Source organism: Dromiciops gliroides, chromosome 2, assembly GCF_019393635.1.
Source record: "Dromiciops gliroides isolate mDroGli1 chromosome 2, mDroGli1.pri, whole genome shotgun sequence".
NCBI lineage: Eukaryota > Metazoa > Chordata > Mammalia > Microbiotheria > Microbiotheriidae > Dromiciops > Dromiciops gliroides.
In genome coordinates this window covers 658,011,011-658,035,627 of record NC_057862.1, presented here as the reverse complement: position 1 = coordinate 658,035,627, position 24,617 = coordinate 658,011,011, and the positions used below count along the sequence as shown (strand labels likewise).

The window sequence follows — 24,617 nt, the reverse complement described above, 5'->3', positions numbered from 1 at the left end:
ACTCTGTTCAATAAGTTGAATTAGGGGGTGAGTCCAAAGCTCAGAACAGCCACGGGAAAGAAACCCATCAGCAGCATTAGAATAGTGCTCATTTCACTTTTTTGAGGGGTGGGGCAATGAGGGTTGAATGACTTACCCAGGGTCACACAGCTAGTGTCACGTGTCTGAGGCTGGATTTGAACTCAGGTCCTCCTGAATCCAGGGCTGGTGCTTTATCCACTGCTTTACCACCTGGCTGCCCCTCATTTCAGACATTACCAGCTCTTTGTGCTGGGGTCACTGTGTTTAACTAGCAGTAGAGTTGTGAGATGGCTTTTGGAAGCTGGGATCTTTTAGTAGCTGCCCTGCTTGTCTAGTCGATTCATGCCATTACCCCCATTTTACTGATGAGAAAACAGCCATAGAGGGGATTGACCAAAGGACCAGTCCAATCCACAGCTGTACATTTCCTTAGTTTCCTAAGCACTTTTTGTTGCTATTCACTTGTTTCAGTCACATCTGACTCCACATGACCCCATTTGGGGTTTTCTTGGCAGAGATACTAGAGAGATTTGCCATTTCCTTCTCCAGCTCATTTGACAGATAAGGAAACTGAGGCAAGCAGGGTGAAGGGCCTGGCACAGGGTCACACAGCTAGTAAGTGTCTGAGACTGGATCTGAACTCAGGTCCTCTTGACTCCAGTACCAGCACTCTCCCCACTGCACCCCCCAGCTGCCTTCCCTGAGCTCTGCCGCCTGCCTCATTTGTTCTTGGCAAAGACCTCTGGCATCTCCTTTTCTGTGGTTCAGAGGTCAACCACCTGGTTTATTTGAGACCCGCCCTCCTCATCCTGCTGCTTCCCTGCTTTTCTCTGGCTCTAGGGCAAAGGGTTATTTAGAAACATCTGAATGCTTTTGTAACCGTCTTTTTTTTTTTTTTGGTAGCCATCTTTTTGAAAAAACAAAAGAACACCGAACAACAAACTGAGAGCTGGGAAGCCAAAGCCAGCATCCCCCAGTGCAAAGTCCTGCTTTGAGCCTGGGAGAGTCATTGCTTAATGAGTGCATTTCTCTTTTCATTGTCCTGTGCCAATTAAGAGGCCAAAAAGGAGGGGGGGGCAAAGCAGGTGCCACTGCTTTCAGGCCCTGATTCCACCCCAGTGAAATGAGAGTGTGTGAGGACTGGGCATTGTGGGGAATCTGGAAGCAGAGAGCTGCTTCTCTGTGTGCTTTACCTAGAGCTGATAGAACATCCGTTCAGATGTTCTCTTCTTGGGGGCAACTAGGGTGGTGCAGTGGATAAAGCACCAGCCCTGGATCGAGGAGGACCTGAGTTCAAATCCGGCCTCAGACACTTGACGCACACTATCTGTATGACCCTGGGCAAGTCATTTAAACCCTCATTGCCCTGCCCCCCCCCCCAAATAAAATTGAGATGCTCTCTTCTTGGGACTCCTTGGAAAGCTGATGGATAGCTAGACAAAGAAGTCTCTGGGAGCCTCAACCATGTATACGAATTCAACAATCTCCACCTCCTGGCTCCCTGGCTTCCTTCAACTCCCAGCTAATACCCCACCTGCTCCAGGAAGCCTTTCCTAATCCCTCCTTAATTCTAGTGGTTTTCTATATGAGTAGACTGTCTTTTGCCTCTCTTTGTATCATCAGCTCTTACCAATAGTGCTTGGCATACAGCAGGCGCTTAATAAATGCTTACTGGCTAATAAAATCCTAAGAGCGCCTACCAAAATGATCCCTGTCCACCACAATCACCTCTCCTCTCCCCAAACTAGGTTCCAGCTAAGTCCTCTTAGTTTGCATCATCTTCTCTCTTTAAGGGATCAAACACCACACCTTCAGAGTGGGTTGAGGTGGAAGGTTCCCCAGGTGAGCCCATGGCATCCTGTGCTCCCTAGCTCTGGCCAAAATCAAATGTCTAGGGAAGTAGTACTGGATGGAAGCACCCACTTTGAAACAGATCATGAGCTCTGGGATGTGCTTCTTTCTGTTCCCTACTAGAGTTCAGAACTGAAGTTTACATTAAGTTGGTTTTTTTTTGGGGGGGGGTGAGTGTGTGTTTTTTGTGGGGCAGTGAGGGTTAAGTGACTTGCCCAGGGTCACACAGCTAATAAGTTTCAAGTGCCTGAGGCCGGATTTGAACTCAGGTCCCTCCTGAATCCAGGGCTGGTGCTTTATCCACTGCGCCCCATAGCTGTTTCCCCTACGTTAAGTTTTACACATCTGAGTCTAAACTTTCCAGCTATTTTTCATACCCACAACTACAAGAGATGGTAATATTTGCCCTTGGTGATGTTTGGGGCATTCCTGTGCCCACTCCCATGAGTACTTTGTCTATTCTCACTCTAATTCACAATCTACATTAACCCTTGGATTTTCCTTTTCAGGAAAAAAAAAATGATATGTGGCATTGTAACTTTGCCCATATTCAGACCCCTGAAGCAAATCTATGGCTTTCCCCACCATTTCTCCAAGATCTTCTTTATTCACCCCAAGGGGCAGCCGTCTAGTTCACTCCAAGATCAGCTCATACCTAGGCTTTGATGAATCTCTGCCGTCTGCTGCTCCCTCTGTTATTGTCATCTCACCAGGTTCAAAATCGTGCCATAGGTTTAGGTTTCTCTGGAAGTGACTTTGACTACTTTCCTTCCTTACTTAGTGATCTTTCTGGCTCCTCTTATGTGGAATTACAAGGTGACTGCCAGCCCATCCTTATACTTATTACCTTCAGAATCTCCCCTTCTCCTCTCTTCCCTGTGCTCCCTAGAAGCATTCCATGCTACCATGAAGAAGGCTACCTAGAAAGGTATTCTTGGTAGTTTTCCAATTCTCTCTAGGATTTTTTCATGTCACCAAACCAGTTTAAAACTAATGAAGGGAGTAAGTAAGAAAGGTAACAGAATTGTGGGAGCGCCGTTGCTTGAATTTAGGGGTTCTCAACTGCTCCAGGAAAACAAACTCGCTTGTTTCCTCTTTTTCTTATTCGCTTTGCTCTTATTCTTTGGGCCTGTGCTGTTGTCTTATAGCGTCCCCACCTCACAACTGCTCCTTCCTTTCCACATTCCCTGTCACATAGGAAGCTTGCTCAGCTTAGGCAATTTGGCTGGTATAAATCCTTCTCTGATTTTCATGGGGTAGCTGAGGCAGAATTGTTGTTCCAGTCAGAGCCACCTCAGAGGGCTCCCTTCAAGACATCTCCTCACCTTCTTGTTTTTCTCATACAGGTCCTTCAAAAGGGCATCCAGTTCATTCTCATCAATGTAGCCACTCCCATCCTGCGAATTGAACACAGTCACTCATCAGGGGATCTCTAGTCATTCCCTAGCTGAGGACCATTAAGGCTCAGTAGATACAATGTTAAACCAATTGGCCAATCTAATTAATTTAGTCAAATAACTATTTTAATGGAGAAAAAATCAATCATTCAGTTATTTGAATTGGCCAGCTATTTCCTCAAAATAGTTGTTCTGGTGGCTGATGCATGGATTTGCTTTCTTCTCTTGTTATCATTCACTAGGACTGAACAGATACTGAGTTTAGATAAACTTCCTGGAGGCCTTCCTGAGATGGGGTTTTAAGAGCAAGTCAAAGATGCCAGGGGCACAATATTCAGTTTCATGAGACAGGTGCTAAGAGCTGCTCCTGCCATGTTCCATGAAGAATGTTGTTGTCTAAAGGAAAATGAATAAATGGCATTGGTGAGCCAGTGGGAGGCTAGAATGTGACCAAGACAGTCTAACCTGACTGGGTATTTCTTTTCTTTTCTTTTCTTTCCTTTTCTTTTTTTGTGGGCAGTAGGGTTAAGTGACTTGCCCAGGGTCACACAGCTAGTAAGTGTCAAGTGTCTGAGGCCAGATTTGAACTCAGGTCCTCCTGAATCCAGGGCTGGTGCTTCTATCACTGCACCCACCTAGCTGCCCCCCCTGACTGGGTATTTCTGCTCAATTTTTCTGCTGCTCTGGGGTTTTAGGTATCCTATCTCTGCCTCCTGTCCCCCTTAGAAATATAGCCTTGATTTTCTTTATGCATGCTGGCCTTCCTTTTACCTTGTCATAAAATGTGAAGATAGCAATGAACTCTTCTGAAGTCAGGCTTATGCCTGGGAAGGATTGAGAATGAATGGATGAATAAATAAAATAAATTAAACACTGTGTCTGTGTTTGATGGGGGAGGGGGGTGGGGGGAACTTATGGAAGCAAGTTCAGTAAGAGATGAAAGAAGAACAGAAAAAGGGAAGAAAAAAAAGTTTTACCTGAAATTTAAGGAGAAAATTTTCCTGTACAGGCAACAGTCTAGAAGGAAATGTCAGAGTATAGATTAGACAAAAGAGAAAAACTGAGGCAGGGCAACGGATTCTAGGAGAGGATTAGTATTGACAGAGAAGATTGAAAAGTCCAAAATATAGGAAGAAACATGTGAAATGCGATCATGTGGTACTATTGAGTTTTCTTATTTCTGGGAGAACTCATATATGCTTTAAAAGCAATGAAGGTTAAGTGACTAGCCCAGGGTCACACAGCTAGTAAGTGTCAAGTGTCTGAGGTCAGATTTGAACTCAGGTCCTCCTGAATCCAGGCCGGCGCTCTATCCACTGCGCCACCCTAGTTGCCCCCATCTCATCTACTCTTCTGGCTTCCTTTATAATTTAGATTAAGTCAAAGTTTATATCCCAAGCAAAAATTCTTTCCCCTAAAATTTCAGTTTTGCATTCATAGTTCCGTTTTCTTGGCTAACCATCTTTATTTGACCACATCCAAAGTAGAACTCATCAACCTCTTATTAAACTTGTTCTTCTCCTTGTTTTGCCTGTTTCTCGTGATGCTACTGCCTACCCTCATAGTCACATAGGCTCCTTGCTTCATTCTGTCCCTTACCCCAAACATCCAGTTCTCAAGTAGCTATTGATTCTACCTCTGAAATATCTCTAGTATAAGTATCCTTCTTTCCATTCACAACTCATCACTCATTTCAAGCCTTCCTCCAACTCTCCTGAATTATAATAGAGCACCTGACTAGTTTCCCTGACTCCATTCTTTCCCTTCTCTCCATGCTGCTGCCAAAGTGGTCTTTCCAATGCACAGGTATAATCACAGCACTCTTCAAATAAGCAGCCTTCAGTGCTTTCCCATGAATAGTGGATAAAATATAAATTCCTTGGGCGTTCGAATCACCTTATCTCCTAGCCTTATTTCTTGGCATTCAATTCATGTTCTTTGTGTTCTAATAAAACTGGGTCCACACAAGCTCTGATCAGCCACAGTTGGACACACTACTCCCTTGACCCCAATGTAGTGATGCAATTTTGATCCTCTTTGAAGAATGAAGGACAACGACCCTGATTGTTCCCTAATCTCACCTTGCTCTCTCCCACCTCCTTGTCTTTGAGCACAACATCTCCCATGCCATGGTCTCCCGTCTTCCCCCTCCTTATTCCCATTCTTCTCTGGCAAGGCCTACTTCAGGAGTCACCTTATTCATGAAACCTTCCTGATCCTCTCTGCTAGAAAATACCAGCCCCCCATGAACCTCTCAGGCCATTCCACCTTTTTCTCATTGCATCATCATTGTCTAATTTGTCTTATGGTAATTTGTATACCTGCCTTCTCCCCCTACCCCATCCTTCAGGGCTGGAAACTCCCTGAGGTTAGAGACTGGTTTTTTTTCACTTTTCTATTATTAGCACCTAGCATAGTTCCTGGAACATAGGTAGGTGCTTAATGAATGTTCGTGAATTCAGCTGAAGATGCTTTTCTCTTTGGTTGGCAGGAGGTGATGGCGATCTCGGCTACAAGTAGCAGAGCGCTAGTAAAAATGACATTGCAGGGCAACTAGGTGGCGCCGTGGGATAGAGCACTGGCCCTGGATTCAGGAGGACCTGGGTTCAAATCTAGCCTCAGACACTTAACAATTACTACCTGTGTGACCCTAGGCAAAGTCACTTAACCCCCAATTGCCTCATCAAAAAATAAAAAATAAATTAAAAAAAATAATGACATTGCAAGTGTGTGGTGGCTCTTACCGGGACATCTCTGAGAGGCCCAATTTACCATCTCCGTTCAAATCAAACATCCGCAGCTGTTGGGACACAGAAAGTTGTTTGGGTTATTGGTGGGCAAGCCAACTCACTATCTACCTTCCTGCATATGGCAGAGTTGGCAAAGACCCGTCTGACGCTAAGTCTCAGAACCGTAGTCATTTTCCGGCTCCCTCCTATTTGCCAACTATTCTCCAGGTGTTGTCAGAAGGAAAAGGAAGGAGTGAAGGAACAAGGACACCCTGAGAGTGCTCATTTCCCTCTGAGGCTGTGTGGAGGTCAGGAAACAACATCCCTTAGAAGTGGCCCCCAAAGCAATGGCAGGGGGACTACAGAAGCTCCATCGTCTCCTTCTTCCTCCAGGAGAGAAGCTAGAAAGCCTTCCTCTCATTTCTCACAGAGCTCTAATTGGCCTCTTTTCAGAGTCTTGCCTAGCTCTTTCCCCTCATCATCTTCCCCTTGCTGGAGCAGCAGAGGTTGCCATGGAAATGGTCAGTCCCCAAGTCTCCTGCTGGCTCGGGTTAAGGAAGGATCAGAATTTCAGCTAGTTCTTGAAAGGATGGAGTATGGAGGGTGGGGAGCAGAAGTGGAGAAGGGACACAGGCATGGCTGAAATAAGGGTCCTTGGCCAGCTGGCATGAGTGTGTTCCAAAGATCATCCAGGGGATCAGAGCCCCAGCAGCTGGGGATGAAGGCTGTGTTCCTGTTCAATACTCCTATCCTAGGGGGAAGCTATCTACTTACTATGGTTTGTGTGTACTCTTGGAGCTTGGGCTCATCATACGGCCCGGTTTGCCTTTTTCAGCCGGTCTGACAGGAATCCCTGAAAACACAGAAGGAATCCGTGACCCTGTAAGCCTACAGTGACATGGATGGGATTAAGTAACAGCCCTGAAGACAACTGGCTGGTCTAAGGCATAGTTAGGTGAGAAGGAAGAGTCAGAGAGGGCAGATAGATGGAGGAGCTAGTGGAAGCTATCATATTTCCTCATGTTGTCTGTCCCCGGGGTAGGAAGCATGGTATGCCTTAGTTTAGCCCTTGGGCCAGTCAGCAATAACTGAGAATCTGTTCTGGTCACGGACGTGCCTGTCCTCTATGCCTGTTCTGAAGGGAAGGGCTGCATTCACACTGTCTCCCCTTCCCCCAGTTTCAGTGTCCCAGGGGACTAGTCTCTCTTCTAATTGTTACCTCACATTTGGTACCTAATCACTGCTCCTGGAAACTGGGAACCACAACACAGAAAAGCTCCCCTCCCAGAAGTATAATCACTCCTCCAGCGCCACACACCAAGGGTGTGACCGCACTGCTCCTCTACCCCCTCACCTCACCGGGAGGATGCGTCATCTCACACCCAACTCTGCGGCTGGCCTGGAGCTGAGAAAATGGAGAGATGTCTTGGCTTTCTAGGTGGAATCTTCTAATTACCCTTTTCACAAGATGTGAAGTGAGGGATTGAACCTGTTTCTATTCTTTTGGGTCTCGTTCCTAACCTCACAAGAGACTTTCTCCCCAGACCTGTCTTGACCCCTACACCCCAGGAATATAGTAAGATGAACAAGAAAATGGGACCCAGGCTTTCAGTGGCCATCTTTCCATTCTCCATGGTGGCAGCTTACCTTGAGCTCATTGGCCTCAATGTAACCACTCCTGTCCGTGTCATATTTCCGCCAAGCCTGCAAGGGAATTGTTGGAGTATTGGCAAACAGCCCCCTGTGGCCATCGGTATGTCCATCTCTGCTGTGTTTGGGAAGGGCATCTTATCATAGCATGTTAGTGTTGAAGAGAGACACCTTAGAGATTCCAATCAGAACTCTGGACTTTCTGGCTTCAAATATTTGTCTCTCTTGACTCTCTCTTTCTCATCTCTCCCCCAACACATCACCCGGGCCTTAGATTCTCAGGCCAGTGTCTCAACCCTAGTTCTGTTGAATTTAGTAAATATTTCTTGAAGCCTCAACTCAATTCAAGGGATTATGATGCAGGATAGAGAGGCACTGGGGGTTCATAGACAAAATGGGACACTCCTGGCCCTTAAAGTATTTAAATTCCTCTGGGGGAGCAGAGCTGGGGAGACTAATTAGGCTATTGTCATGATCTTGTCGAGGGCCTGAAGGGGTAGGGGTGTGTGTGTGTGTGTGTGTGTGTGTGTGTGTACAGAGTCTATGCACCACACATAGATAGTATATGCACGCACATGTTTATATACACATCAATATGAGTATGTATTCATGTGTGTATATATACATATGTGTACACATGCATTTATTATCTATGTCTATCTCCATCTCTATATGTGTATACGTATATATATGTATAGGTATGTGTATATACATACAGACACATATATGTATATAGAACACATATTTATATGAGTTAGTTCTCTACCTAGAGGTGCTACTTGAGAGATGGGAGTCTATGAGATCATCAAGGGAGGTAATGAGGAAAGGGAGAAAAGATGGCCCAGGGCAGAGACCCAGGTAGTGGTTTACATGTAAACAACCATATGTGGCATAAGATCTACCTGAAATCTATTTTCCAGGAAGATCTCTCTTTCAAAATCAGAAGCATAAATAAACTATATCTATCTATATAGAGATACATACATACATACATACATACATACATACAGATAGATAGATAGATAGATACACATATGTGTGTATATAACTAGTACTTGCTGACTCTAGGCCCCGCCACTCTATCTGCTGTCCCACCTAACTAGCAGAATGCTTCAGTCCCCTGTCTACAGATCAACTGGTTGGGAAATATTTAATTATGAGAGTGCCTCCTTTTCTCAAGAAAACTCTCACACTCGAGACCATTGAATAATTCCTTGACTGAGGACAAATGAATAAAGGCCTCTTTTAAAGAATGCGAAGGGGGTATTCGGACTTTCCGAGAGTCCAATTGGGTTGACTTTTTCCTGTGAGAGATGACAGTGACATAAGGAGAAAGAAAGAAGGAGGGCGACCGGGACAGAGTACAGCTTAGACCCCAGGCCATTCAGAGATGTGAAACATCTGAACCAGATTTCAAATGAGATTCATCCAAGGCTAAACTTTTCCTTCCCTCCCAGATCTTCGCTTTTACCTCTTACCTCTCATCCTTTAACATAACGCACTCTGCAGTTGAATCATTATTCTTTTTTCATTCAAGACAAAGCGTTAAAGAGACTTGGGGTTTTTGAAATTCCAAAGGAGTCCTGAGGCTTGGCTAAAATTAGAGAGAGGTTTGGTGCTCTGAGCAGGTGGGACTCATATTCTCTGAGAGCAGAACCTTTCTGTGCTGCTGAGCAACCTATTTCATGTTTTTTGGCTGATAGAAACTGCAAAGGGGAGAGATTCAGGGGGGGGCGGGGATCTTAGGAGGTTATTATCCTGGGACATCTGCTATTTCAGCTATTGTGGTGCCCAGGAGGACTGAAGCCAGAGATGCATTCCAAATCATTTCAGCCACCGAGAGAGAGGGACGATGATCACAGCTACTTGGCCTCTTTTCAGTTCCCTTTTAATCTATCTCCGTGCTCTGTTCCAATTAATCTCATTCTGGTTCTACATCGATGGGGGAGCTGAGGACTGTTCTTCACTGCGTCCCCACCACCCCACCCAGGCTGCCTTTTTTTGTTGTTGTTGAGTTTTCTTGGCAGAGATACGGGAGAGGTTTGCCATTTCCTTCTCCAACTCATTTGACAGATGAGGAAACTGAGGCAAAGATGGTGAAGTGACTCACCCAGAGTCACACAGCTACTAAGTGTCTGAGACTGGATTTGCACTCAGGAAGATGAGCCTTCCTGACTCCCAGTGTGGCACTCTATCCACTGCACCACTTAGCTGCATTTCATGTCACCTAGCCTTTCATTTATTCTGTATATGTCTTGTGTCCCTGTTACAATGTGTCATCCCTGAAGGCAGGAGCTATTTTAGCCTTTCTTTGTACCCTGGAGCTCAGCACAGTGCCTTGTCCCTAGTAAGCATTCAGTAAATTCTTACTGACTGACTGACATGCTCATGAGTAAAGGAAGAGGATAGGTGTGAAAAAACTAAGTGATATTAGATCAGTTTGTATGTGGGCCACCCTGAGATGTTCCCATTGGTTAGTCAGGTACAGCCAAGCACAGAACCCTGATCTATGTGCCAACCATTGGGCTTCCTTAAAGGAGAAGCAGTTAGAAATGTTTTAAGCAGCATATTAGGCAAAGAAGACCCCTGATGTGTTGGATTAGCTCCAAGCTGGCTTTGCCTTTAGATGATGCTCCCATCTGAATACAAATGCCAACACAGGGTTTTAAAAATGTGTTCTCCCCCACAGAAAATTGTTAATTCCTAGCCAATGTGTACTCTGGTGGGGATTTCATTGAAGGGTTTTTGTTTCTTGGGTTCAATTTCTAGTCATTTTTGGCAACGGATTTTGGTGGTAGGACTATTAAATGGATATTGATTTAAAATATAATAAAACAGCCACATGGATCCCATTTTTGAAAATCCCATTTAAAAAACCCTGTCTGTTTGCCAGAGTAGAGAGAGGGTGTATGTGGAGGGGGTGGTTGGAATTTGGCTTTGAGATTGATCAAGAGTGACCCAGGGTGTCATGGCAAGTGGATTATTATCAAATAATCACTGGTCTGTTGGAGGCTTGGCCAGTTCTGTAATATTTCTCTATTGGGATACCAAGGTTACTGTAAGATCCTTAAATTCTGAGGTCATTTTCTAACACATAAGAGAGTGGAAAACTTTTTGCACCCAATGTCTAACATGATCCTCTTTTAAGAAAAATGCTGAGGCATAGGAAGAAATGGTTTCTATAGTCACACAATGAATCTGAAGTGGAACTAAGACTTGAAACCAAGATATTTCCTTTTCCTGAACCTCAGTTTTTTCTATCTTTAGTAAAAAAAAAATGCATTGGACTCTTTCTCTTTCTTTCCTGGGATGCAGGATGTCTGCATAGTATTTTGAGCTCCTTGAGGAAAGTTGTTGGGTCAGCCCAACTGGTCATGAGTATGTCGGTTGAGCTGTTGACCAACCATGGATCCTCCCCAGTCCTGAACAAAGCTCAGTTCCCTTGATTGCCCTATTCTCCCTGGAACAGAGCTTTGGGCTCTTTCTCGAAATGAATGGCAACGTCAGGAAGAGTCTTACCTCTCCTGGGATTCTGGGAGGGTCAGTTTTGACTTACGGGATGAAGAGAAGTGGGCATGGGCCACATGAGACACCTCAGAACTCACCTCCATGAATTCCGCGCTGGAACCCCACGTGTTGCCTGAAGCACAGCAGAAGTTTTCTTCTGTAGGCAGGATCTGGGCCAACTGAAGGGAACAGAGAAGCTGCCAGTGAGGGTCTCCTCTCAGTCTCCACCCGCCCCTACCTGACTGCTGTGAGCCTTGCCAAGGTGACACCTCCTTTTGCTTATTCCCTTCAAAGCAACAGGGAGAAGGGAATAGCTGTACCCCACCCCTATCCCCCTATATATGAAGCATTTGTTGGAAGGGATACCAAGGGAGAGTAGTACCTCTTTGAAATGCAACTAACCGCTCTGGGGAGAGCTGTAATTCAATCAGATAGTGAGTGATAACAGGTTATGAATGAGCACTTTAGCTAGAATTGGTCTTAGAGCTAGAAGGGACTTCAGAGGTATCATGGATGAAAAAACTTGGACTAGAAATGTTAAGTGCTTGGCCCAAGGTTACACAGTGGTATACAGCAGAGCCAGGAACGAAGCCCAGATTTTCTGACACCAAACCTGAGTTATTAGCAAGAAAGGGATACTAGATGGGTATCTGGACCATGGGGCAGGAGGTGGCAAAGCCCACCAGGACAGGCAAGGTAAGGGGAAACTACATAATAATCTCCAGCATTATATATGTTTTAAGGTTTGCAAAGTGCTATACATGTTATCTCGTTAGATCCCAACTCAGGCTCAATTTCTCAACTTTGGTATCTTATGTAGGAGTGGCTCTGACCCCTACCATTCAAAAACCAATTCATCTGGGCAACCTTTGGCACACACAATCCTGCCAGTATTATGCCCCAATATGCCCTCTCACAGCATTATGACTGGGGCCCCTTCTGTGCTGTTGGGGGTGGGCAGAGAGAGAGAGAGAAAAACCAGTTCTCTTAATTGACCATAGTGTGCCTGTAGTGGGGCAGCCTCCTCCAAAGAAGATGGAATAAATCTCCATGATGTTAGGCTAAGGGACATCAAGTGTGTTAAAGGGTAAAAGAACTGGAGGAATAATAATAGCTTATATTTATGTAATTCTTTAAGCTTTTAAAACTAGTTTACCTAGGTTATCTCGCTTAATCTTTACAACTACTCTGTACTGTTTATTTTATAGATGAAGTAATTTGCCCAGGATTACATAGCTAATAAATAATAGAACTGGGATTCAGACCCTAAGTTTTCTTATTGTTTAGAAGTTTCAGTCATGTCTGACTCTTCATGACCCCATTTGGGGTTTTCTTTTTTTTTTTTTCCTTTTCTTATTTTTATTTATTTATTTATTTGCAGGGCAATGAGGGTTAAATGATTAGGGTCACACAGCTAGTGTCAAGTGTCCGAGGTCACATTTGAACTCAGGTCCTCCTGAATCCAAGGCTTGTGCTTTATCCACTGCACTACCTAGCAGTCCCCTTGGGATGTTCTTGATAAAGATACTAGAGTGGTTTTCCATTTCCTTCTCCAGCTCATTTGACCGATGAGACAACCGAGGCAAACAGGATGAAGTAACTTGCCCAGGGTTTCACAGCTGGTGAGTGAGGCCAGATTTGAACTCAGAAAGATGTCTTACTGATTCCAGGCCTACCTCTCTCTCCTTTGCATCACCAGTGGTTTTCTTACTTTATCTCAGGAAGCAAGTAGGAATTCCCAAATACCCTTTGGGTTCATCCCATCCTGTGTTCTATCTGAACTTAAACTGCAATCTTCCAAGGAAGCCCCAAATCCTAAACTCATGAGGATGGATGGGAGGAGGCAGGAAGGGGGTATAGGTGGCTCTCCACTGCCACACCCATGCACAGCCACGTCCTTTATCAGGACAACAGAACTCACCTCTGCCATCTCAATTTTCCCATCTGCATTCTTGTCATACTTCTGCATGAACTCCTTCATCTTCTCCCCAAAGCTGCCACTCTTTGTTTCCTTCAGAAAGACAAGGAATGGGAATCCTGGTGGGTCTTTTCCTTTGAACCCCTAGCCTGCCCCCACAGAACTTCCCTCAGATATAGCAGTGGGTGGGGAGAGTTTCTACCTAGTTGTTCATTATGGCTGGTAGCCAACACTGCAAACTGAGCTAATCCCAAACTGGCTAATCTAGTTTGGGGTTCCTTTCATTTTTAAAAAAATTGTGATTTTTATCAGGTGTAGCTACCTCCTGGTGTGCACTTCCCTCCACCAATGCAGACCTTAGAGAAGGTCTGGTGCACTTGCCCAAGATCACCCTGGACACATCTGTCCAAGGCCAGGCTTCAACACAGGTCTTCTTTATTTCAACATCAGCTCTTTTTTCTCTATGCTAGGTTCTTTAACTTTCTAAGACCTGTCCCTGCCCTAATCACACAATTTCTAAAGGAAGGTACAATGCCTCAGCATGCTCTGCTGAATGTAAGTAACTGTACTCCGCCCTAAACCCCATAGCCATACTAAAATTAGTGCTCTTGATATTCTCCATTTCTCAGAGACATTATGCTAACATTGAGTTCCATATTATAGAGTGATCATTCTGTTAGGGGTCATCTAATCCACTTCAGGTAAGGCAGCCAGATAGTGGGGTGGGGATTTCATTTTCATATCACAGAAGAAGAAATTGAGGCACACAGAGACAATGTTACACATCATGTTACTCGTTGTAGCTGGAAGCAGAGTAATTTCTATTCCTGAGAACATTCATCTCCTTGCTCCATCATTTTCTTTTCTTTTTTTGGCAGGGCAATGAGGGTTAAGTGACTTGCCCAGGGTCACACAGCTAGTGGCAAGTGTCAGGCTGAATTTGAACTCAGGTCCTTCTGAATCCAGGGTCAGTGCTTTATCTACCGCACCACTTAGCTGCCCCCCCGCCTTGCTCCATCCTAATCCCACATTAATTCAGGTATGAACTATTAGGAGTTGGCTATTTAGGGGATTTAGAAGCTTGCCTTATATATTCAAAAATTAAATCTATCCCCATCCAAATCACTAAGGAGCAGCCCCAAACCAACTTTTTATATTATAAGTCACTTTTTAGAAAGGCTGGGAAAATCCATAGAATCCCAAAGTTGGAAAGGACCTCACGGGTCCGGTTTGAACGTAGAGTTGTACATGGGGAAAACATGGTTCTCTACGAGCAGCGGGCTCGCTCTCGCGGCACGGACCACAATCCTTTTCTGCAGGAAAAGTCCTCTGTCAAGCCCTAGGGATGAGCCTTTGTTGGACCCCCCCCCCCCCGTGACCAACTAGGGTATGATAGAAATAATCTCATTGTTATTCTAAGTGATTTGGAAGTAACTTCAAATTCATTTCAGGCAAGTCAGATGAACAGCAGCCTGGGCTACATAATGAGAGTCTGACCTCTAGCGTCTGCATAATGTATAGCTCTTGATGCCCAGTTAAGAGATAACAGGTTCTATTAATTAGCTTTGTGTTGGGTGTAGTGTGGGAGTGGCCCATGAGCCTAGTGCCAATAAATATGTGCAGAGGGCTGCTGGTGCCCCCTTCCCCGTGTGGAACAAGTTGGAAAGGCTGCTTTCAGGAGAACTCATTGGCTCATAGGCCAGTCCCATCCAGTGGTATTGGTTCAAAGACATTTTCGGCTTTCTCTCTGACTCATTCTGTAGGCTCCAAAATACTAGTAATTCTGAATGTGGAGTAACCTGGAACTAGCTCTTTGGCTGTTCAACTGAGCAATCACGTGCTCAGTAGTATGTAAGCAATTTTTTCATGGAAAATAAAAAAACTCAGCCAGGCACGGAACTGTACAAAAGTAATTCCTGATCCAGGGGAGGCAGAAACTGGTGGATTATTGAGCTCTGGAGTTCTGATTTGTAGTAGTGGCCACCCTAAGTCCAGCACCAATATGGCCAGTCCCCAGGAGCAGGGAGCCACCAGGCTGCCTGAGGAGCTGTGAGTGGGCCCAAGTAGGAAATTGTGTGGAATGGCAGTGGGTTGGCTCTATACTTTTAGCGGGAGTGAGATAGGGAGGCCAGGAAGAAAGGGAATGAAAGAAAGGAAGAAAGAATGGAAGGAAGAAAGAAAAAAAGGGAAAAGGAAGGAAGATAAAGCAAGGAAAAGAAGATAGGAAAGAAGGAAGAACAGTGAAAGAAGGAAGCAAGGAGGGAAAGAAGCAAGGAGAGAAAGGAAGAAAGGAGAAAGAAAGAATGGAAGAAAAAAGAAGCAGGGATGAAAAGAAGGAAGGAAAGAAAGGAAGGAAAGAAAGAAAGAAGGAAGGAAGGAAGAAAGAAAGAAAAAGGAAGAAGTCAGTTGGGTTATGCAGGCAGGCACCAGCTCCTTTTACCTTTAAACAAAGCCAAACCAGCCTCAGGCAGGAGCTCCTAATCTGGCTTCTGCCCAGGTTCTAGCTACAGGTAGAAAAGGTTCAGCCCAGGGCAAAGGGAGCAAAAGGAGAATTTGAACACCAACAATCCTTACCATGCCAGCTCCTTTTCTTGCACTTTCCAATTCTTGGAAGAAATTTTCTAGTTCTTTTCCTTCAATGTATCCATTTCCTGCAGGATGAGAAAAACAACAAAACACCAGTCATTAACCCTGGGCTAAGGGCTAGGGAGTGAGGCTGATAGAAGGCTGGAAGCGGGAGAGGGAAGCCTGGGTGACCAGAAGACTGACCTTCTCATTTTATCAGTAAATCACCTAATCAACCAAACACAGAATCAATTAATGTTGACTATGTGATTCCCACTAGGAATGTCGGGGGGAACACAGGCCCTTCCCTCAGAGGGCATACAATGGAGCCTGGGAGACACGATTCATACGCACACACTCACTATGGACACATTTGAACACAACAGATAACCGACCGACCCCCAAGCAGCGTCCCTTCTCTTTTTTTCTTTTTCTTTTTCTTTTTTTTTTAGTGAGGCAATTGGGGTTAAGTGACTTGCCCAGGGTCACATAGCTAGTGAGTGTTAAGTGTCTGAGGCTGTATCTGAACTCGGGTCCTCCTGAATCCAGGGCTGGTGCTCTATCCACTGCGCTACCTAGCTGCCCCCAGCGTCCCTTCTCAAAGCCAGTTCCCTGAAAAGAGTCAAGCCCCCAGACCCTGGTTTAGACTTTTGCTTTGGGTGCTTGGACTTTTTGGTGCTGTTTTTCCCCTGCTGTAGTCCTGACAATTGTTTTTTAAGACTCTGTGCCCATTCACTGCCACCTCCCCAGCTTTCTGAATTCTTCCCCATTTTCATTCCATCGGGTACAACCACACCTTCATCTACCACAGTCTGTTCAACCATCCCTATTGTTGGACATATAGTTCATTCCTAGCTGTTTGCTGCTCTGAATGTTTTTCTGCCTGTGCATCTTTTCTTGTCATTAACTTCCTTGGGGTATCAAACCAATAGTGGCTTCTCTGAGTCAGAGCACAGTCGAGTAACTTTTCTTGGATAATTCCATTTTTTTAGCCCATCAAAGGCTTTTACTTTACATTTTTTACATTTTTCTTATTTTCCATATTTTCCATAAGGGGAAACTGAGTCCCAAAGAAATTGAGGGGCTTGCCTAAGAGAAGGCAGCGATGTGATCGGTAACCATAGTGTCCTGATCAGAAAGGGCCTCCTCAGAGGCAGCTAGGTGCTGAGGGAAAGAGAGCTCTGGGCCTGGGGTTGGAAAGATGAATTCAAATCTAGCTTAAGATACTTCATGGTTCTGTGACCCTGGGCAAAACACTTAACCGATCTCTGCCTCAGTTTCCTCAATTGTAAACGGGGAATGATAATAATAGCACCTACCTCCTAGGGTGGTTGTGAGGATTAAATGAGGAAGTATATGTAAAGTGCTTAGTACATTGTCTGGCACATAGTAGGGGCTTAATAAATGCTCCTTTCTTTCCTTGCTTTCTAGGGCTTTCCCTCTTGGCCTCTTGAGAATCTCATTACTCATTTCCTCCTCTGCATATCAACCAGGGGACCTTAGACTCAGACAGAACCCCTGAGACAGACCTACATGTGTCGAGCACATTATTAATCAAACACTGAATATTGAATGTGTATAGAAATAAGTGACATAAATTATGGATACTGTCTGCAAGTCAGGGATAAAAATGTGAGCAGGAAAGTGAGAGAGGGGTAGTTTTTTTCTTGGCATTGCCTGTTTGATGGGGGTGTGTGGGGGGAGAAGGGAATGGGGGGGCATGTGTCCCATCTCTTCTCATTAGTCCCAGGAGGCTTCAGGAGGAGGTGAGATTTCAAGACCTTCTTAAATGCCAGAGCAAATGAGTTGGTTGGGCAGGGTTGATTGGGAGGGAATGTGGCATTTCTGGGATCAATGGAGTTGCTTTTTTTTAGTGGTTCCCTTTGATGTTTGTGTGTGTGTGTGTTTTTGTGTGGGGCAGTGAAGGTTAAGTGACTTGCCCAGGGCCAAACAGCTAGTGTCAAGTGTCTGAAACCGGATTTGAACTCAGATACTCTTGAATCCAGGGTTGGTGCTTTATCCACTGCGCCACCTAGCTGCTCCCTCCCTTTGATGTTAAAGGAAAATACACTGAAAATAATGTTAAGTGAATTTGAAGTCAGAGCACTTAATGGGAATCCCAGATCTGTTACAAAGTCTGTGCAACTTTGGGCAAATCACTTAGCTTTTCTGGGTTTCAGTTTCCTTATCTATAAAACTATGGGCTTAAACTGTGTGATCTCTTCTAGCTCTAATCCTGTAAATGAGGTATTTTATTTTCTCTCTCCCCTTGTGGTGATTGATGGCCTCTGACTCTTAGGCAGAGTTTTCTTTTAATGAAGAGGACATCATTGCTTAGGGTCACATCCATCTGCCATTCCACAGCTGAGGAAACTGAATTTGCCTAAGGCCACGCAGCTGGTTGGTGGCAGGAGCTAGAAACCTGATTTCCTGACTTTTTAAAGTCTAGTGCTCTGTTAGACCATCTCTAGACCAAGTTGGTTGGGGACCCAGGTCAGGGAGGAGGGATGGGAGTGGGTATGGGAGAAGCCACAGCTGCCTGAGTTTCAGCTCTAGGAGAAGCAGGGAGCAGAAGGTCTGGGGTTACTGGCTGGAAGGTGGCTGCTTGTCCACCTCTCTGAAAAATCTGCAAGCATCTAGATGTGTCTACCTCATGACACAGACCCTGTCCACCCAGTGCCAGTCCTGTCCATACCAGGTACACTGAAAGCACTTGGCACACCACTGTTGATCTCTCCTAGGATGCTATTGATCCCTTAGAGGTTGTTCCCTCATGGCAACACCAACCTGTCACCCAATGGCTCTATGGATACAGGACTGAAACAGGTTGGCGCCATGTTCATACTCCTTCAGGGTAAAAAGCCAGACTTTTGGTTTCACTGATGAGCAGCAGGTTCCTGCCCGGTAGCTAAGCCCCACACTAGTGGGCACGGATAAGAATGTGGTTGCCATAGTTACCAGCTTTTCCTAACCTTTTAACAAATCTGCTTCCCCTGAACAGCAGCAGAGAAAGGGGGCTAGTCTAGGAACCCTAAGATCCTGGGTCATTTTCAACAAATCTGCTTCCCCTGAACAGCAGCAGAGAAAGGGGGCTAGTCTAGGAACCCTAAGATCCTGGGTCCTTTTCCTGATTCCAGGCGTGCCACAAGTTGTATTGAGTCAATTCATTTGTGCCCTCCATACCTCTGTTTCCCCAACTGCAAAATGAGGGTGACAATCTTTTCTACCCCATATGATCATGAACATTTTGTGCTTCTTGGCCGATAGATGCAGTTTCTAACAAAATTAAATAGTTTTTATTGATATCTTTTGCTCTTATCACCCTCATTTCCCAACATATATCCCTCTCCCTTACCCTCCCATAGAGTCAAATTCATTTAACAAAGAATAAGAAAGAGGGTTAAAAGCCCCCAGTTCTATAAAACTAGCAAAACAGAAAAAAATTCTTGACATTATTTGAAGTGTTCCATACCCATAGTTCCCCATCTCTGCCAAGAAGGGAGGGTGTGCTTCATTATTATTATTATTAATTACTATTATTATTATATAATTTTCAATTGTGGACATTTACATTTTGTAGCATTCAGCTGCAAATATTTGTGGTAGTTCTAATCAATTACATTGTTATGGTCAGTGTTTTCCTGCTTCTACTTAACTTTATTTTGCATCATTTCACATGTCTTTCTATATTTCTCTGTGTTCCCTTCATTCATTGTTTCTGGCAACACAGTGATATTCCATTACACTCCTACACTTGTTTAGCCATTTCCCAGTGGATGGGCTCAATGTATTATCGTGCCAGAGAACCCCGCTGCACAAACAGAGAAAGATGCCTCTTTGCCTCTGTGAGATCTGCATTTACAAACATTGTTAGAATGAATGAGTTATATTCCAGTCGTAAAATATCAGTCACTCCACGGCTGAAAACCTCTATAGTTATGTCAAGTCAACAGGCATTTATTAAATACCAACCACATCCAGACACTGTGCTAAATGCTGGGAATACAAAGAAAAGCTATCTATTCCTCCATTCATTCACTCTTAGAGAATCACCCCAGGGGAGAGGTAGTTGGGTCTCAGTTACAAATGGGTATAAGATGGAAAGGAAAGTGAAGCTTGAGTACTTAAAAAACCCCCAACAATAAGGTCTCCATTTATTTCCATTTCATGTGAGACAAGACCCTAGAGTAGAAGCACTTGGGGGCGGAAGAGATCAGGTCTAGACTCTATACTGAACAAGGAAGCTTTAGTTAAAGGGTATTTTTAAATGACCAGAAATGACCGGAAGCTGGTTATCACATCCTTCCCTAAGTCTTCTGTTCTCCAGGTTAAACACCTCAAGATCCTTATATGACAGTGTCTGGGATTCTCACTGTTTTCTGGATACATTGTAATTTGTCAGTGCCTTTTCTAAGCTCTGATACCCAAAACAGACTACATGATTGTAGAAATGGGCTGCTGGAGTGAGGGGGCAGGCACTGCAGAATCAATACCTCTCATTCTTTTCTCTCTGCCTCTTCTAGCTTTTTTCTTCCCTTGGTTTCCCTTAGTCACTCACATTTAGCTTACAATCCATGAAAACTCCAGACCGTTTGCATATGAGTAAGTAGCGAAGGGATAGATTGGGACTGGATTTATGATTTCATTGGTCTAGGTAAGTTGTAGGTGAGCAAGCTCCCTCTGCCAATGCAGATTCCACCCCAAAGACAGTTCAAGGTATCTCTGAGGTGTCATCTTCTCCACAAAGCCTCCCCTCACTCCTCCAGCCTAGGCTCATAGCTCCCATCTCCCAGTTCCTTGAGCAGTTATAATCACTACTATACAATTCATCACTTATGGGACTTCAGATTACATCCTGTGCCCTTAATCCCTTTAGGTTTAAATTCCTGATTTGGAGTCCATGGACTTTTTTTTTGTTTGTTTGTTTGGGTTTTTTTTAGTGAGGCAATTGGGGTTAAGTGACTTGCCCAGGGTCACACAGCTAGTAAGTGTTTAGTGTCTGAGGCCGAATTTGAACTCAGGTACTCCTGACTCCAGGGCCAGTGCTCTATCCACTGCACCACCTAGCTGCCCTGAGTCCATGGACTTTTAAATCTGTCTGTCTATCTATCTATCCATCCATCCATCCATCATCTATCTATCTATCTATCTATCTATCTATCTATCTATCTATCTATCTATCTATCTATCTATCATTTACCTCTCTTTCTCTCTCTCTGTCATCTACCTACTTACCTATTATCCATCTATCATCTATCTATCTAATATTAAGAAATATACATATAATTATATTTGACTGAAATTGCTTTCCTTTATTACCAGTTGTATTTTATTTTATATATTTAAACATTCTGAGAAAGGGGTCCATGGGCTTTGCTGGATGAAGCACAAAAAAGGTTAAAAGCCCCTGCCTTAGGGGTCTTTTCCCCCAGAACCTGCAGGGATCACAGGATCAGAGATTTGGGGCTGGAAGGGACCTCAGAGGCCATGTAGGGCCCATGGGAGACACTGCATTGATCTCTGTTGTCCTCTCCTGGCTGCTTGCTGGTGCAAAAGCTCAAATAGCTCTCAACCCTCCTGAAGGATGGTATAGTCCTTCCCAACCTGCAGCCCATGGCAGATGTTTTGCAGATTTAAACCTATAAATAAAGACATGCTTTCTACAGACTGAATAAAAGCCTCACCCATCTATCGATGTAGGACCACTTTTTGAATGTATCTTGGTGTTCTTTTGATGAATCAGATGCAGATTTACTTAGGACCAAAAATAAAATAGAGTGACCAGAATGAATCCACAGACATACTTCTTTTTCCTCCAGGAGAGAAGTCCAGAAGCTATCACCTTCTCATTAGAGAATTAAATGATTCAAAGGTTTTGTCCCAATCATCTCAGGACCCAAAGATGTTTCTCTCAGACAAGAGGTTGGTTACCCTTAATCATGATTCTGAGTGATGCAGGCCAGTTAGATCAGCCCCTTCACCCAGAGGGGTATGGGAGACAACCATATAAAGATGGCCAGAGTGACTAATGGATTTCTGTAAGGGCAGGCCAAGAGTCCAAAAGGATTCCACCAACCTTGGTGTTTAGGCTTCTCTGACCTCATTGGCTCCGTGGTCCAGTGCATAGATTGTTGGGCTTGGAGTGAGAAAGACCTGAATTTGGGTTCTACTTCAGAATCTTACTGACTGTTTGACTCTGGGCAAGTCACTTAAGCTTTCTGTGCCTCAGTTTCCTCAGATGTAAGATGGGGATGATAATAATAGCACTTGCCTCACAGAGCTGCTGTTGGGATTGAATGAGAGAACATATCAAGTGCTTTGCAAACCTTAAAGGGCCATGTAGATTCTAGGTATTATTATTATTACTCGAGTATGAATAAGAAGCTCTAGTTCCCTTTTTATAACTTATAAATATGTATAGCCCCTAGAATCTGTCAGCCGTCTGGCAGTTGGGCTCTTGTTTTCTGGATGGAGCCAACTTTTTGGGAGCAGTTACATATGCAGTCCCATTTCCCTGAGCCAGATAATGTTGGCGACCCAGTGGGTGTCTGTCTGGGAGGTGGGCTACAGATGTCTATGTCTTCTTGTATCCTTCTTGTATGCATTTGTTCATTTAGTTTGTATCTCATTCAATACATTTTGTAGTTATTAGTGTGACGCTTTGTACATATTCCTTGAAATACCAAACCTGATGGGTAATATGGGGTATTTTTCTTTAGCATCTCTACCATAATGTTTGCTAAAGGGATGGGACACAAGGTAGCCAGACGATTTCCTTGCCTGCTTGAATTTTTTTTTTTTTTTGCAGGGCAATGATGGTTAAATGACTTGCCCACGGTCACACAGCTAGTAAGTGTAGTTACTTGAATTTTAACCTAACCTTCTAGGACTTAGCTGGACTGGGGACTCCTGAATGTAGTGATATTAATAGTCTCTCTTTGGGCTGATGCCTGGAACTAGGAGATGGGAGGGCAGGGGGGGTTAGAGCAGATGGACTAAAAAAGAAGGGGGAGATGTTAGAGAAGGAAGTGGCTGGGGTGGGGGGAGGGGGAAGGTGAAGCTAATAGGCTGAGATAGAAATGAGAGATGGAGGAGGGAAGATGATGCAAGACATCATTCGAGAGAGCTGAGCCTGCCAGGGTCTAGCTGAGAGACTGTTCTTGAAGTACTCCCAGCTTGAAGTGTTACTAATTGATGCCCCTTGGGGGCTGGGGCCAATTTCTCAAGGGCTTCCTCAGTCCTGGAAACTTCTCGCGAGGAGGAGTTGGGGTAATCATTTGAGTCTGGAGGAGGAGTAAACAAGGTGTGCTGGGCGGGGATACTAGCAAAGGCCAGGATGGGACAGTCCCCGGCCCCCTACCGCCCCACGAGTGCCCATGGGCAAGCCCGGGGTGCCTTGTTTGTTTAAACCAAAAAACAAACTCTCTCCAGGTTGGGATGAGGAAAGAGATCAAGGAGGGGTGTAGCATTTCAAAAATAAGCAAAGCCTCCAACAACTGTGGCTATCTCCATCTAAGAAAGGGCAATAAGGTATCTCTGGAGGCTGGAGGGGACCTTTCTCTCTGCCTGGGGTTTCTGGAATGGGCAAGTTGGGAGAGGAAACAGCCCAGGTTCCATAACACTCTACTTAAGTGGCCTTGAACCCCAGAGATGGGCTGGGCCCCAGTAAGGGGCCAGGGAAACAAATGAAAATGAAGTTGGTTTAGGGGTTGGGGTCTGGGCTTTACTTAGCATCTTCCTTTCTCTTTTCTATCCCCCACCCCCAGTTCCCCAAATCCAAAAGTGCTTAAGTCTTCAGCAGCTTAAAACTAAGAACCCAAGTATATCTGGCAAACTGAACTGCAGGAGAGGCTGAGTGGATCTGAAGGCTCTGTTAGTCCCCACCATCTGTGGGTGGGCAAAGCTCCAGGGCCAGAGCAGTCAGGTCCTGGATGCCAGGCCGCTGAACAGCATTTCCAAGGCCTTAGGACATTTGGATCTTCTCCAATGAGGTGGCAAAGTGGATGAGAGGGCTGGACATGCTCAGGTCCAGCCCTGGACATTTACTAGGCTTTGGTACCCTGGGCAAGTCACTTGATCTTTGTCTGCCTCAGTTTCCTAATTTGTAACATGGGTATAATGACTTGACAGGCTGCTAGTTAGCACAGTAGGCAACTCTCTGCATCAGTAAGTGGCGTCCTCATCTGGAAGCTTGGAGTACCAGTAAAAGAGAGCCCAAGTCTGAGCTTTTTAAGGAGATGCCAGAGAATCAGAGGAGTGTTGAGTCAGAGCTGGGGAGGCCCTTATAGGCCATCCTATCCAACCGTCCTGTTTTACATTTGAGGAAACTGAGTCCCAGAAAGGTCCATTTGCCAGGTCGTGCTGCCTCCAAGGCCAGCTCTCTCCCCACTAAGCTACGCTGCCTCTGCTGTAAGAACTTTGAGTAAATGGGTCAGAATATTCTGAGCTAGTTTCTTTCTCTCCCTCTGACTGCTGGTCCAGCCAGTATATTTCTACCCTCAATAAGAACAGGAAAGTACCGCCTTCAGAACACTTGATGTCCATTTGGCCAGTGAGGCAGGGAACATGGAGGATGCCAGCCTGGCTCTCATGGGGTGAGCAGAAGGGGCCACGTGCCTGTGACCTGGCATCAGCTGACTCTGTCGTGTAATAATAGTGATGGTAATGATGATGATGGCCCTGATAGAACATTTTCAGTCCTGTACATACGTCATCTTATTTGATCCTCAGGCTAACCCTTGAGGCAGGTGCTCTTATTATCCCCATCTTTACAGATGAGGAAACTGAGTCTGAGTGAGGTTGAAGTAGTACCTTGCTCAGGGTCATCCAGCTTGTAACATTTGTGAAGTAGGATTTGAACTCAGGTTTTCCTGCTTCCATGTCCAGGCTCTGTCCATTGATCCACTGAGACCCTGTCAGAGCAGCGGCATCATCACACTGTCCCCCATCCCCTCATAGGTAGGAGGGTGAAGGCTGCCA

The 24,617-nt window shown here is 44.9% G+C and overlaps 1 protein-coding gene across 1 annotated transcript in view; it reads right to left on the bottom strand.

The window, feature by feature from the left end:
- The window catches only part of CALB2 (calbindin 2), a 31,742-nt gene that overhangs the window by 1,399 nt on the left and 5,726 nt on the right, over positions 1–24,617 (bottom strand). Inside the window, 10 exon segments of the mRNA XM_043980390.1 lie at positions 3,198–3,269; positions 4,041–4,095; positions 4,248–4,286; positions 6,014–6,069; positions 6,773–6,814; positions 6,816–6,851; positions 7,646–7,702; positions 11,254–11,334; positions 13,077–13,166; positions 15,648–15,724. Coding sequence (XP_043836325.1) covers positions 3,198–3,269; positions 4,041–4,095; positions 4,248–4,286; positions 6,014–6,069; positions 6,773–6,814; positions 6,816–6,851; positions 7,646–7,702; positions 11,254–11,334; positions 13,077–13,166; positions 15,648–15,724 — 605 coding nt within the window.